At 43.0% G+C, this 12,597-nt stretch overlaps 1 protein-coding gene across 1 annotated transcript in view; it reads right to left on the reverse strand.

Moving 5' to 3' along the window:
- FRMPD2 (FERM and PDZ domain containing 2) overlaps positions 1–12,597 on the reverse strand; it is a 153,760-nt gene that overhangs the window by 11,065 nt on the left and 130,098 nt on the right. Inside the window, 4 exon segments of the mRNA XM_074338698.1 lie at positions 2,381–2,479; positions 9,427–9,576; positions 9,579–9,643; positions 11,324–11,468. Coding sequence (XP_074194799.1) covers positions 2,381–2,479; positions 9,427–9,576; positions 9,579–9,643; positions 11,324–11,468 — 459 coding nt within the window.

Raw genomic sequence — 12,597 nt, forward strand, 5'->3', positions numbered from 1 at the left:
CAATTATTTAGCTACAACCTGAGTCCAAGCCACAATAACATCTACCTGAATTGCTGCTGGCTTACCTGCTCCAGTCCATCTCCACCAGCAATCTGACTGATCTTTCTAAAGTGTAGACCAGATAAGGGTATGTTCATTCTTGACCCTTCACCCTCCCACCGCCCCCACCCCCTCCAGTGGCTTCCTGTTGCAGCCAGGAGAGAATCAGCACATTACCAAGACCTACAAGGTCCTACCTGATGTGGCCCCAACTGCCTCTACAACTTCTTCTCCTTCCACTCTCCCGTTCAGTAACTACAGTCCAGCCACCAACTGTTATCTTTTTGTCCATCAAACATCCAGGCCATTCCTGTTTCGGAGCCTTTGCACCTGCTACTCCTTCTGGCTGGAATGACCTTCCTCCAGATGTTTGTACAGCTGCCTCTTTTTCATACATACTTTATTCTACTTATGAACTAAATGCTCCCTTGCTTGGTCTTCAATCTGACTTCTGGAGCCACACATATGAATGAAAATTCCTCTCCACTGGGCCCCAGGTAGGAGGATTAAGAAAGTATACCCACTATACCTTACCCTAAGCCCTCCCACCAAGCTCTTCTGGGGTCTCATGGGTGAAGCTATTCTCCAGGACAGAATGACAACCTTTCCCCTGGCATTTCCTAGATATCTCAACAAAAATACATGGTAGAAAACCCCTCAACCTGATCTTTGTGTGTGAGAACTTGACCCTCTCTCATGCTGTTCAGTTGCTTAACTCAATTGCTGTCATGTAAGCTTGTTTCCAAACTGGCAACTTTCTGATTTCCTTCCCATAGCTCTTTTCTCACCAAAGTTGGTATCAAATGACCTCTTGGAGTCCAAACATCAAGACAATCTGGGTCACCAAGTCCTCTGTGCTCTCTCTAGTGCCTGTCACCCTCGGTGATGATAAGTAATGGTTTTTAGCCAGGTCTTATAGATGAAGAATCATGATGCCTAGAGAAGTGAGGAAATTGCCCACGGCCCATGCTACAAGCAAATGGCAGAGCAGGCGCAGGTGATCTGCGCCCGCACAGATCCCCCTCCAGGACCTAGGCCCTATCCCCCAGCTTCTGGGAGTGCCTGCTGCTGAGGCCTGTCAGCTAGCCCCTTTCCAGGAACTGGTCTCAGCTCAAAGGAGTTGCCAAAGGTAGGCCCCCTCCTTTGGGGCAGCCCACGTCCCAAGGCTGGTTGATGCTGGGTGCTAAGGCACAGGCTCTTTGTCCCACTTAAGGACAGTTCAGAGAGGCCATCCCAGCTCCAGAATTCCCTGTGGGTCAGCTGAGGCCCCTGTTGCAGCTGCACCACATTTTTTCCACTTCTACCCAGCCCTGTTTCCCTCACCCTTCCAAGGGTGTTCCCAAGAACCAGTCCCATAAACCTTTTGCATTCAAATCTCTGCTGCAGAGTCTGTGTCCTGGGGACCCAACAGGTGATGGTTCATTTTAAATGCTAACCACAGTATCCCAATATTGGTCAAACACTAGTGTAGATATTTCTGTGAAGGTATTATTTAAGTGAGCTAATGTTTAAATCAGCAGACTTTGAGTAAAGTAGATTACACTCTATAATGTGGGTAAGCCTCATCCAATCAACTGAAGCTTTTAAGAGAAAAAGAATGAATACTGCTTCCAGACTGCTTTAGGACACATGCTGTAACATCAACTCTTCCCTGGGTTCCCAGTGTGCAGCCTGCCCTGCAGAGTAAGACTAGCCAGCCCCCACAATCACACAAGCCAATTCCTTCAAACTTCTCTTCTCTCCCTCTCCCTTCCCTTCTCTCTCTTTGTCTCTTATACACACTTGCTCCTGGCACACATAAATACATACACACACATACACATCTTATTGGTTCAGTTTCTCTGGAGAACCTAATACCGGGTAAAAACCCAATTTTCTGATTCCCATGCCTCTTTTCTTTGCACTAGACTATACATACCTCATTCATGCTTTAGGATGGTGGATATACATCCTGTTCTCCATTTCATTCCTCAGAATGAGAATTCTTACCTTTCCTTACTCTGATTTTATATCTACTCCCTTTGTTCCAGTTTCCCCTCTCTGATGCTTGGGCTACCAGACAGCCTGGCTATAGAGCTCTCAGGGCCAAGATCTAAACATGTAACCATCTATGGGAAGATGCAACTGTCAAGAGACAAGGAGGGAGTGATAGGAAAAGGCAGAGATAGGACCTCATGATCTTGTTACTGACTAAATAGCTAGGGAACCAGCTATTTTCCTGCCCCAGGGAGAGGAGATGGTATTGAACCCTACCTAAAGTGAAGCTGGGCCTCTCAGAACCCGCCAGACAAGAAAAGGGATGCCTGAGGCATGTGAAGAGATCAAGGGCACCATATCTTACCTGCCATCCTTGGTCCATCTCAGGCAGCACACCTGGAGGGGGTCGGCACAGCAAGAGCGTGACTTCCTGTGAGGCCCCTCGCAGTAAATTGAGTACCTCCTACAAGAAACCAAATTCCACAGTGAGCTGTGGGGCTGGCATGGCTGTGGGGTCTCCTCTTCTGTGCTGCCCACTCTCTCCCTGGTGCTGGTTCTTCCACTCCATAGAGAACTTTGGAGAACACTGCTATGGGCCTGACTCCCCAAAGTGTAAGGAGTCAAGAGCACTACCTTTGGCTCTAACAAAGGTGATGCACTGATGCTGGCCTGGAAATGGCCAGGGTTTGTCCAGGGCCTTTCGGTTGCAGCATCTGTCAATACTGATGACTTTTCTTCAAAGAGACAGTAACTCAAACAAATATGGCTATACCTCTCTCAAATTCCCATCCCTCCTAACCCCTCATCTCAGGACAACCAGTCATGTAGGCACCACCACCCCAATCTAAACAGCCTGACCCTCGGTCCTGAGCTTCCTGCCGTTGCTCAGCTCAGGCCTTTGAAACCTCCTACCTGTGATATTGCCATGGTTCTCAGAGAATGGTTCTTGGATCTGAAGTTGAATAGATGAAGGCATTCCACCCCAACATACACTGTTCTGTGGATTCTGTACCCCTCCCCACCTCACCTCACCCCAGAGCCTATCTCCTCTTTTGTCCAGTTTGTGCTGTGCTCTGGAGGTGGGCCTTTGCAGGTTGTAGTGAGGCTTCCTGTTGGGCTCAGCCAATGGCAGCATAGGCAGGGATCAGAGAGGGAGAGGAGAGGGAGGTCGGTGTTTGTGTTCCTGCCTTCCTCCCCGTGAGGTTATCACAGGATGACTGCACTCCTCAGCTAATGTCACAGCTCATGTCAGTGAGTCCTCAGAACCCAGCTGTCCCAGCTCCTAGGGTTGTGTAATTGCTCCTTCCTATATCCCTTTGGACTTGGCGGGGTGGTGGTGAATAACTGCACCTCCTGATCCCAGGGCTCCACACTCTCCCTTGTCCACACCTTTCTTAAACTCTCCTCAAATGACTCAACTTTCAGCCAGGACCCTGACTGATATGTATAATATTTCATGGAGCATTTGTTCTATAAACATTGAGAAGTGCCTACGTTCACTATTTTTTATTACATTTTTTTATGATACAGAAAACAACTAATGTAATGCTATGCATCAAAAACTGTAAATTTAGTAGAACATGGGGAAGAAGGACATACAGGAATCTATCATAGTCCCTTCAGCCCTCACACCCACCTCCCAGAATACGTGTTAGGAGGCCTTTAGCCAGCACAGAAGACGGTTTTATCTTCAGTTTCATTATGAACCTAATCAGAAGCAAGGCTTACTCAACGTCAGATATTTAAGAACTGAGATGGGAGAGAATGTCTAAGATGGCAGATTAGGTAAACGCTATGCGTGCTGTCTCCCAGATCACATTAAAATTACAGCTAAATTTTAGAACAATCAACCTCAAAAATCATCTGTAGACTAGCTGAACAGAACCCTATAACTAAGGATATAAAGAAGAGGCCACACTGAGACTGATAGGAGGGGCAAAGATGCAAAATGGGTTGACCCCAAGCCCCCAGTTAGTGGTTGAACACTGAGAGGGACACCTCAACGGTGGAGGTACCCCTGAACAGGGAGGGGTTGCAGCCCCACACTAGGCTCCCCAGCACAGATGATCTGTGCCAGGAAGAGGAGTCCCCACAACATCTAGCAGTGAAAATCAGTGAAGACTCTGTCCATCCATCCCCATGAAATGGAAGGTGGCTGGAAACCCAGACGTCCTAGTAAAAGGCCCACGCATTGACTTGCTTGCAAAGACTCACCTTGGCTCCAGTGCAGGGACAGCAACTCGAGAGGTGCCAGAGACATACAGGGATAAACTGAGTTGTGTGGCTCTGAGGCAAGGGCTGGAGGGACAGTCACCATTGTCCCTGTGTGGAGGCTGCCTCACACATAGCCTAGAGGAGAGTGCCATCTTTCCTATGTTGAACCCTTCCCAAAGGGCAAAATCAGAAACTGCATTGGTCTGGTAAAAATCTGTGCATGCGCACCACCTTGGTGACACCTTGGGTCCCACCGCACCCAACTAGTACTACATTGCCAGGGGTACTCTCAGCTCGTGGGTGGCGAGCCCTGCCCCATAAGCTGTGGAAGCCTTTTACAGAAGCAGAAGGCTCAAAGCAGTCTGGAGAAATTTTGATGGTGGGTAGTCAACCACAACTTGTGCTGCAGTGCCTCTTGGGCGACTCTCAGGGATCTGTGGACGTGAGGGTGAATGGTGGCTGGTTGTGGTGTTTTCAGGGCACTTTGTGAAGTGGTCACAGGCCAGGCACTGCCCCAAGATGAGCAGTGACTGGACAAAATGTTTTCAGGGCATTTTGTGAAGTGTTCACAGGCCACGCACAAGAATTGAATCTGCATTAACTTTGTAGAAACCACCAGCCTTGACTCGTGACTCCCTGGGACATAACCCTGCCCAGTTAGGGCTGCATCACTGGCAACTCTCAATACCGAGTCAACCAGCCAGGCTCATGCACGTAAGGTGGCTCTTTCAGCAGCTGAGCCTTATGGGCACCCAGCAGGTGGAAGCAGTCCTGGGGGGCCCTGGGCTTTTTGCTAAGTTGCCCCAGGCCCAATACTGGTAGCAGCCAGTCTCAGTTCACAGTGAGGCCACCCCCACATGTCTCCAGGTCCAGCACTGGCAGTAGCCAACAACATATAGCTTTGTAGCTCCTGCTAGATAGGCCTAGGCCAGTCGCAAACAAGGTTGAAATCAGCCTGCACAGAAGCCCCTCCCAAGAGACACCAGAAACAACACACCCAGAGGCCAGCTTCGGACCACACCAGAGCGCTACCCAATTAGGCCCACAAGCAGCACACACAAAGGGTGGTCTCAACAGGCACCAGAGCCTGCTGGGGCACATCTCCCTCTGAGGGGTCAGACCCCACACAGCAGCTCCTGCACTGTGGGAATATCCATTCCTCACAGCCTGTCAGCCCGAAACTTAATTCCACCCACTGACATGCCAAAAGAAATCAAGGCTCAACTACAACAGGGAATACACACAGCACATACAAGGGTCACTCCTGGATCACAGGTGATTAGGGAGACTGCGCCACTGGACCACACAGGACACATACTACATAAGGCCACCAGGCATAGACTAAGAGACACAGGAGATCTACCTAATACATAGAAGCAAACACACTTTTAGAGCCTTTCACCCCAAAACAGCAGACTATACATTCTTTTCAAGTGCACATGGAACATTTTCCAAGATAGGTCACATGTTAGGCCACCAAACAAGTCTCAATAAATTAAGAAGATTGAAACCATATCAAGCATCTTCTCTGACCACAGTTCTATGAAACTAGAAATCAATTACAAGAAAAAAACCTGAAAAACACACAAACATATGGTGGCTAAATAACATGCTACTAATAAATGGGTCAACAATGAGATCAAGGAACAAATCAAAAGATACCTTGAGACAAATGAGAATGAAAACAAAATGACTCACATCTACAGGACACAGTAAAAGCAGTCCTAAGAGGGAAATTCATAGCGATGCTGGCCTACCGCAAGAAACAAGAAATATCTCAAATAAACAATCTAACTTTACCCCTGAGGGAACTAGAAAAACAACAGCAAACAAAGCCCAACGGGAGTACAAGAAAGGAAATAATAAAAATCAGAGGGGAAATAAATGAAATAGAGGGTCAAAAACTGGTACAAATGATCAATGAAACCAAGAACTGGTTTTTTGAAAAGATAAACAAAATTGGCAAACCTTTAACCAGACTCATGAAAAAGAAAGAAAGAACCCGAATGAATAAAATCAAAAATGAAACACAACAGACACCACAGAAATACAAAAAAATTTAAGGAAATATTCTGAATAACTATGCACAACAAATTGTATAATCTTGAAGAAACAGATACATTCCTAGAAGGATACAATCTTTCAAAGCTGAATCAAGAAGAAACAGAAAATCTGAACCGACAAATTACTACTAATGAAATCGAGTCGGTAATCAACAAGCTCCCCCCAAAAAAGTCGTGGACCAAATGGCTTCATAGGTGAATTTTACCAAACATTAAAAAAAGAATAAACACCTATTCTTCTCAAACTATTCCAAAAAATTCAGGAAGAGAAGGGACTCTCAAGCTCATTTTATGAGGCCACCATTACCCAGATTCCAAAACCAGACAAAGACATTAAAAAAAAAAAACAAGGAAAAAAAAACAAAAACAAAAACTAAAGGCCAATATCCCTGATAAACATAGATGCAAAAATCCTCAACAAAATATTAGCAGACCAAATTCAACAATACATTAAAAAGATCATACATCACTATCACTCTCAAGTGGGATTCATTTCAGGTATGCAAAGTTGGTTCAATATCCACAAGTCAATTAATGTGATACACCACATAAACAAAATGAAAAATAAAAATCATATGGTCATATCAATAGGTGCACAAAAAGGGTTTGACAAAATCTAGCATCCATTTATGATAAAAACTCTCTGCAAAGGTGAAATAGAGGGAACATACCTCAACATAATAAAGACCATATATGATAAACCCACAGCTAATATCATACTCAATGGGGAAAAGCTAAAAGCATTCTCCTTAATATCAGGAACACAACAAGAATGCCCACTTTCACCACTTGTATTCAACATAATACTGGAATTCCTAGCCACAACAATTAGACAAGTTAAAGAAATAAAAGGCTTCCAATTTGGAAAGGAAGAAGTAAAACAGTCCTTATTAGCAGATGACATGATACTATATAGAGAGAAGCCCAAAGATTCCACCAAAAAAACTATTAGAACCGATAAATGAGTTCAGTAAAATTGCAGGATTAAGATAACAAAATTAACATACAGATGTTGGTTGCATTTTATACACCAATAACAAATTATCAGAATGAGAAGTTAAGAAAACAGTTCTATTTATAATTGCATTAAAAAAAAAAAACACCTAGGAATAAATTTAACCAAGGAGGCAAAAGGCCTGTACTTGGAAAATTATAAGATATTGAAAGACGCATATACCATACTCATGGATAGGAAGAATTAACATCATTAAAAGATCAATACTACTCAAAGCAATGTACAGATTCAATGCAATCCCTATCAAAATACCAATAGCATTTTTCACAGAACTAGAACAAATAATCCTAAAATTTATATGGAACCATAAAAGATTCCAAATAGCCATGGCAATCCTGAGAAAGAAGAACATAGCTGGAGGTATCACGCCACCTGATATTAAACAAAGCTACGAAGCCATAGTTGTCAAAACAGCATGGTATTGGCATAAAACAGACACATTGATCAATGGAACATAATAGAGAGCCCAGAAATAAATCCATGCCTATATGGTCATTTAATCTGTGACAAAGGAAGCAAGATATACAATGGGGTAAAGACAGTCTATTCAATAAATGGTACTGGAAAAACTGGATTGATACATGAAAAAAGAAAAGAAAGAAACTGGACCACATACAAGAATAAACTCAAAATCGTTTAAAGACTTAAATGCAAGACCCGAAACCATAAAACTCCTAGAAGAAAATATAGCAAGTAAACTCTCAGATATTACCCTTAATAATATTTTTACTGATCTAGCTCCTCAAGCAAGGAAAACAAAAGAAAAAAATAAATCAATGAGATTACATCAAACTAAAAAGTCTTCACAGCAAAGGAAACCATCAAAACAAAAAGACATTCTACTAAATGGCAGAAGATTTTGCCAATGATACATCTGATAAGGGGCTATCCAAATTATATATATGAAAAAAAACCTCATACAACTCAACAGCAAAATATGAACAGTCCAATTTCAAAAATGGGCAGATGACCTGAATCGAAATTTCTTAAAAAAGGACATACAGGTGGCCAACAGACATATGAAAAGATGCTCAACGTCACTAAACATCAGAGAAATGCAAATTAAAACCACAACAAAATATCACCTCACATCTGTCAAAATGTCCATCATCAATAAATCAACAAATAAGCATTGGCAAGGATGTGAAAAAGGGGAATCATTGTGCACTGTTGGTGGGATTGCAAATTGATTCAGTCACTACAGAGAACAATTTGGAGGTGCCTCAAAAAAATAAAAAATAGAACTATCTTATGACCCAGTAATTCTACTCCTGGGATTTTATCTGAAGAAATTCAAACCACTAATCAAAAAGATATGTGTACCCCTATATTTACCGCAGTGTTAGTCACAATAGCCAAGATCTGGACATAACTGAAATGCCCATAAATAGACAATTGGATAAAGACGTGGAATATATATGGAGTATTAGTCTGCCATGAAAAAAAAATAAAACCTTACCATTTGCAACAACATAGATGGACCTAGAGGGTATTATGCTAAGTGAAATAAGTCAGACTGAGAAAGACAAATACCACACGATCTCACTTAAATGTGGAACATAGAGAACAGAATAAACAGATACAGAGAACAAACTGATAGTGGCTAGAAGGGAAGGTGGTTGGGGGACTGGGCGAGAAAGGTGAAGGGATTAGGAAGTACACATTGTTAGTTACAAAATAGTCACGGGGATTTGAAGTCCTATATGGGCGTGTAGTCAATAACATTGTAAAAACTATGTGTAGTGTTAGATGGGTCCTAGACTTATCAGGGGGATCACTTCATAAATTATATAAATGCCTAACCATTACACTATACACATGCAACTAATATAAAATAATATTGAATGTCAACTATAATTAATGTCATATATATATATACATATATATATACACACACACATATATATGGTCATGGGATGTAAAGTAAAAAAACACAAAAGGACTAAAATGAAAAATTAAATGTGAGAATGTTCTGCCAATTGCTCTCTTTGTGTAGTCACAGTCAAGACTCCAGCTATCATTTTCAAGAGCCCAGAGTACTCCCCATGGGAGGTGGGCCTGAAGAAAGCACAATTGACATCAGCTGCACACAGGGCTGCATCATTCATGGTGTCCCACCTGGAAGACAAGGCCTTCTGTGGGCCTTCCATTCACAGCCAGGATAATGTCACCAGCCTCTAGGGCTCCATTCTCCTCAGCTGGCTGCCCTGGGAAGAGCCGCTTAATCCTCACAAGATCATTCTTGAGGTGGTTGCAGCTCTCTCTCTCTCCATCTGGACAAAACTGAATCCCAAACCACTGGCGTTCTTTTTCAGTGTGACTTCAAACTTAGGTCCTGTATTGCGGGATGCAAATAAAATAAATCCTTCAGTAGATTACAAGTGAAACTACCAGATTCAGAATGCAAACTGTAAGTAGATGGATTATTCATTTTACATAAAAGGATTTCATTTGGTTAATTTTTATGACAGAGTCCATTATATATGTTATAGATCAGTGTTGTCCAATGGAAATACAACGTGCGCTACAAATACAAACCATATATATAATTTCAAAGTTTTCAAATAGCTACACTTTTAAAAATGGGAGGAAACTGGTTAATAAACTCAATCATATATTTTATTTAACCCAATATATCTAGAATACTACCATTTCAACTTGTAATCAATACAAAAATTATTAATGAGATATTTTACTCTCATCTCATGAACTAAGTTTCAGAAATTGAGAATGTGTTTTATCAATTTGGATTGGCCACATTTCAAGTACTTAATAACTACATGTGACAAATGGCTATCATATAAGATGGTGCAATTATTGATAACCAACAAAGTTTATATGTAAAGATAGACATATATAATATGCCATGGCATTTAGTAAAACTTGTATCACATTTACTCCTAGTACTCCCTTAGGACCTCAATCATTTTTTAATATACTGGGAATTAAATTTTGCATAATGAGACTATGGAGACAATGATGGCCAACTCTATGGAAATATTTTAGCTGCTGTTTTGTTTAGCCATGTGGACTGACCATCAGACAAAAAAGCAGCCTCGGGGAACCCAAGATGGACAGTCCCAGGGACCTAGGTAGTCTGGCAGGCCCCCTCGTCTTCCTTCACCCATTCAGTGGGCAATCAGTCAACAGGGGCAAAAGCACTGCCTTGTGAACTTTGACTTGGGGCAAGAATGAAATTATCGGAAGCTTTGAGGTTCAAGTGTGTCATATGACCAATTTCACTTTTGCCGTCATCTGGCCCCTTCAGCGCATTGTGTGGTCAGTTTCCCAAAGTTCCTCACTGGAGTCAGCAGAAGAGCAATGAAAGAGGACAGATCTGTGTTGTGCACATGTGTCCCCCCTCCACCCAAGCCCATCACTCACGATGGCTACTTACATTCAACCCAACTTACACCTTCTGGGAAATCTCTATAAAAGGATTGAAAAGTGAGTAGCTCCTAATCATGATATCCTGAGAAAATAAACCTTTCCCTAGCAGGAAACAAAATCACAGGCAAGCGCAGAGAAGCAACCGATGGAAGACGTGCAACGAAGGCCCTGCAAACTGATGGTGGGTGTGCTTTTCTAAATGCTGCTGATACCAAGGCTTGTTTCTGAACACTTCCTCCCCCAATCTGCTTCATTATTCCTCAGATCTTTCGTTACAAATATTTTGGCTGGCATGTGGAGCTTTGGTCAGAAAATGCATGACCCGTTTATTCCGATGTCATTCCCAGATACTGATAACAAAGATTCCAGCAGCTGATCAGAAAACCTCAGAAGGTTTGAGGGCAGAATTATGCCTGGTAATCATTTGGGACAATGCATTACTTTTCCAGAGACATATTCATTGGATTGCTTCCACTGCATTAAAAAGCCAGCCACATCATGGCTAGTACTCATTGTCTTTTGGGAACCCAGAGGAAGCCTTCCTGCCTTCCCTTTTGAGTTGACAATTCAAAAGCAGCACAGGATGACATGACAATAGTAACATTCAATTCTCTTCTCCTCTCACCATCTGTCACTGAGACACAGCTTGCAGGCCTGCCAGGCAAGGCTGTTGCCAAGGAAACAGCCGAGTATTCATCTCGCATCCTGTGATTAACAGAACACTGCTGTGCAGTCCTGGGGCCTCTTCTCTCTAAGACCAGTCTTGCAACCTAGAAGGATGGGCGGAAAACTCAATTTATACTTCATATGGCACCCAGGAGGCTCTCCCTTTACCCTACAGATGCTTTTTAATTTTCTGATATATTTCCAGTTGCTGCTTCATTTGAATCTCAAATCAAAACCTCCAAGCTAGCCTATTTGTTGAGATCCAGAGCCGTATTTCTGACTGCCTGTTAGACAAATTCTCCTGGAAGTATTACATGTGCCTCTATTTCCATGTATTCAAGATCAAATTCATCATCTTCCCCTCACTCACTCTCACTGTCCCCTCCTCGTTCTGCCAAAATCATTCCTCCCCATAGGTTTCCTCTCCCAGAACATGGAACCATCCCTCAACTAACCTCCCAGGAACCACACTTGCAGTGGTCCAGCTCTGTCCCTCTGCCCTCCAAACACCCATCTGGCTTCTAAGACTTGAATGTTCTCCATCAGAAACATCTCTCCAGTGTTTGCATTTCCTTCATTCCCTCTCCTGCCAGAGCTCAGCTCCTTAGCTTGCTGGACCCTATCTTCTCCTTCTGAGGTCCACCCTCCTCAGGGCTATGCATAACGCTCTTGATTAAGAGTCTCCATATTTCCTATCAGCTGAAGTCCCAACACCTAGCATGGTATCCCAGCACATGCCAGTCTGGCCCCCATTTCCTTCTGCTTTGATTTCCACTCCTCTTCCCAACACACTCTAACTCCTGTTACCCAAAGCATGTTTTGAGAGCCAGTGGCTAGACAACACCTGGATGCTTTTTAGAAACGCCAAGGTTCCATTCAGGGGACTTGGCCCTGCCAATATCCTTCTGCTGCCATTGTTACTCAGCACTAAACACAAAATCCCAGAGTGACAATTCCTACCTGGCATCACGGCCAGTAGGCTGGCAAGTACTTTCTGTAATCAGGTTAATTAGCAGAGGTCTAAAGAACAGAGACTACTAATAAATGATGATTCTGTTCTCAAGGTATGTCAACCAAAGTCGCCAATATAAGTAAATCACCGCAAATCAGAAGACTGCTTTGGGAAAGAAAACAAAGTTTCCTGAAAAGGGCCCCAGGAGTTTTTTCTGTCTCTGCCCATTACCAAGAGGGTGATGCCAGCTGTGTGGTTTAGGACACTGGGGCAAGTAAGAG

This window comes from Rhinolophus sinicus, linkage group LG07 (assembly GCF_036562045.2).
Source record: "Rhinolophus sinicus isolate RSC01 linkage group LG07, ASM3656204v1, whole genome shotgun sequence".
Lineage (NCBI taxonomy): Eukaryota > Metazoa > Chordata > Mammalia > Chiroptera > Rhinolophidae > Rhinolophus > Rhinolophus sinicus.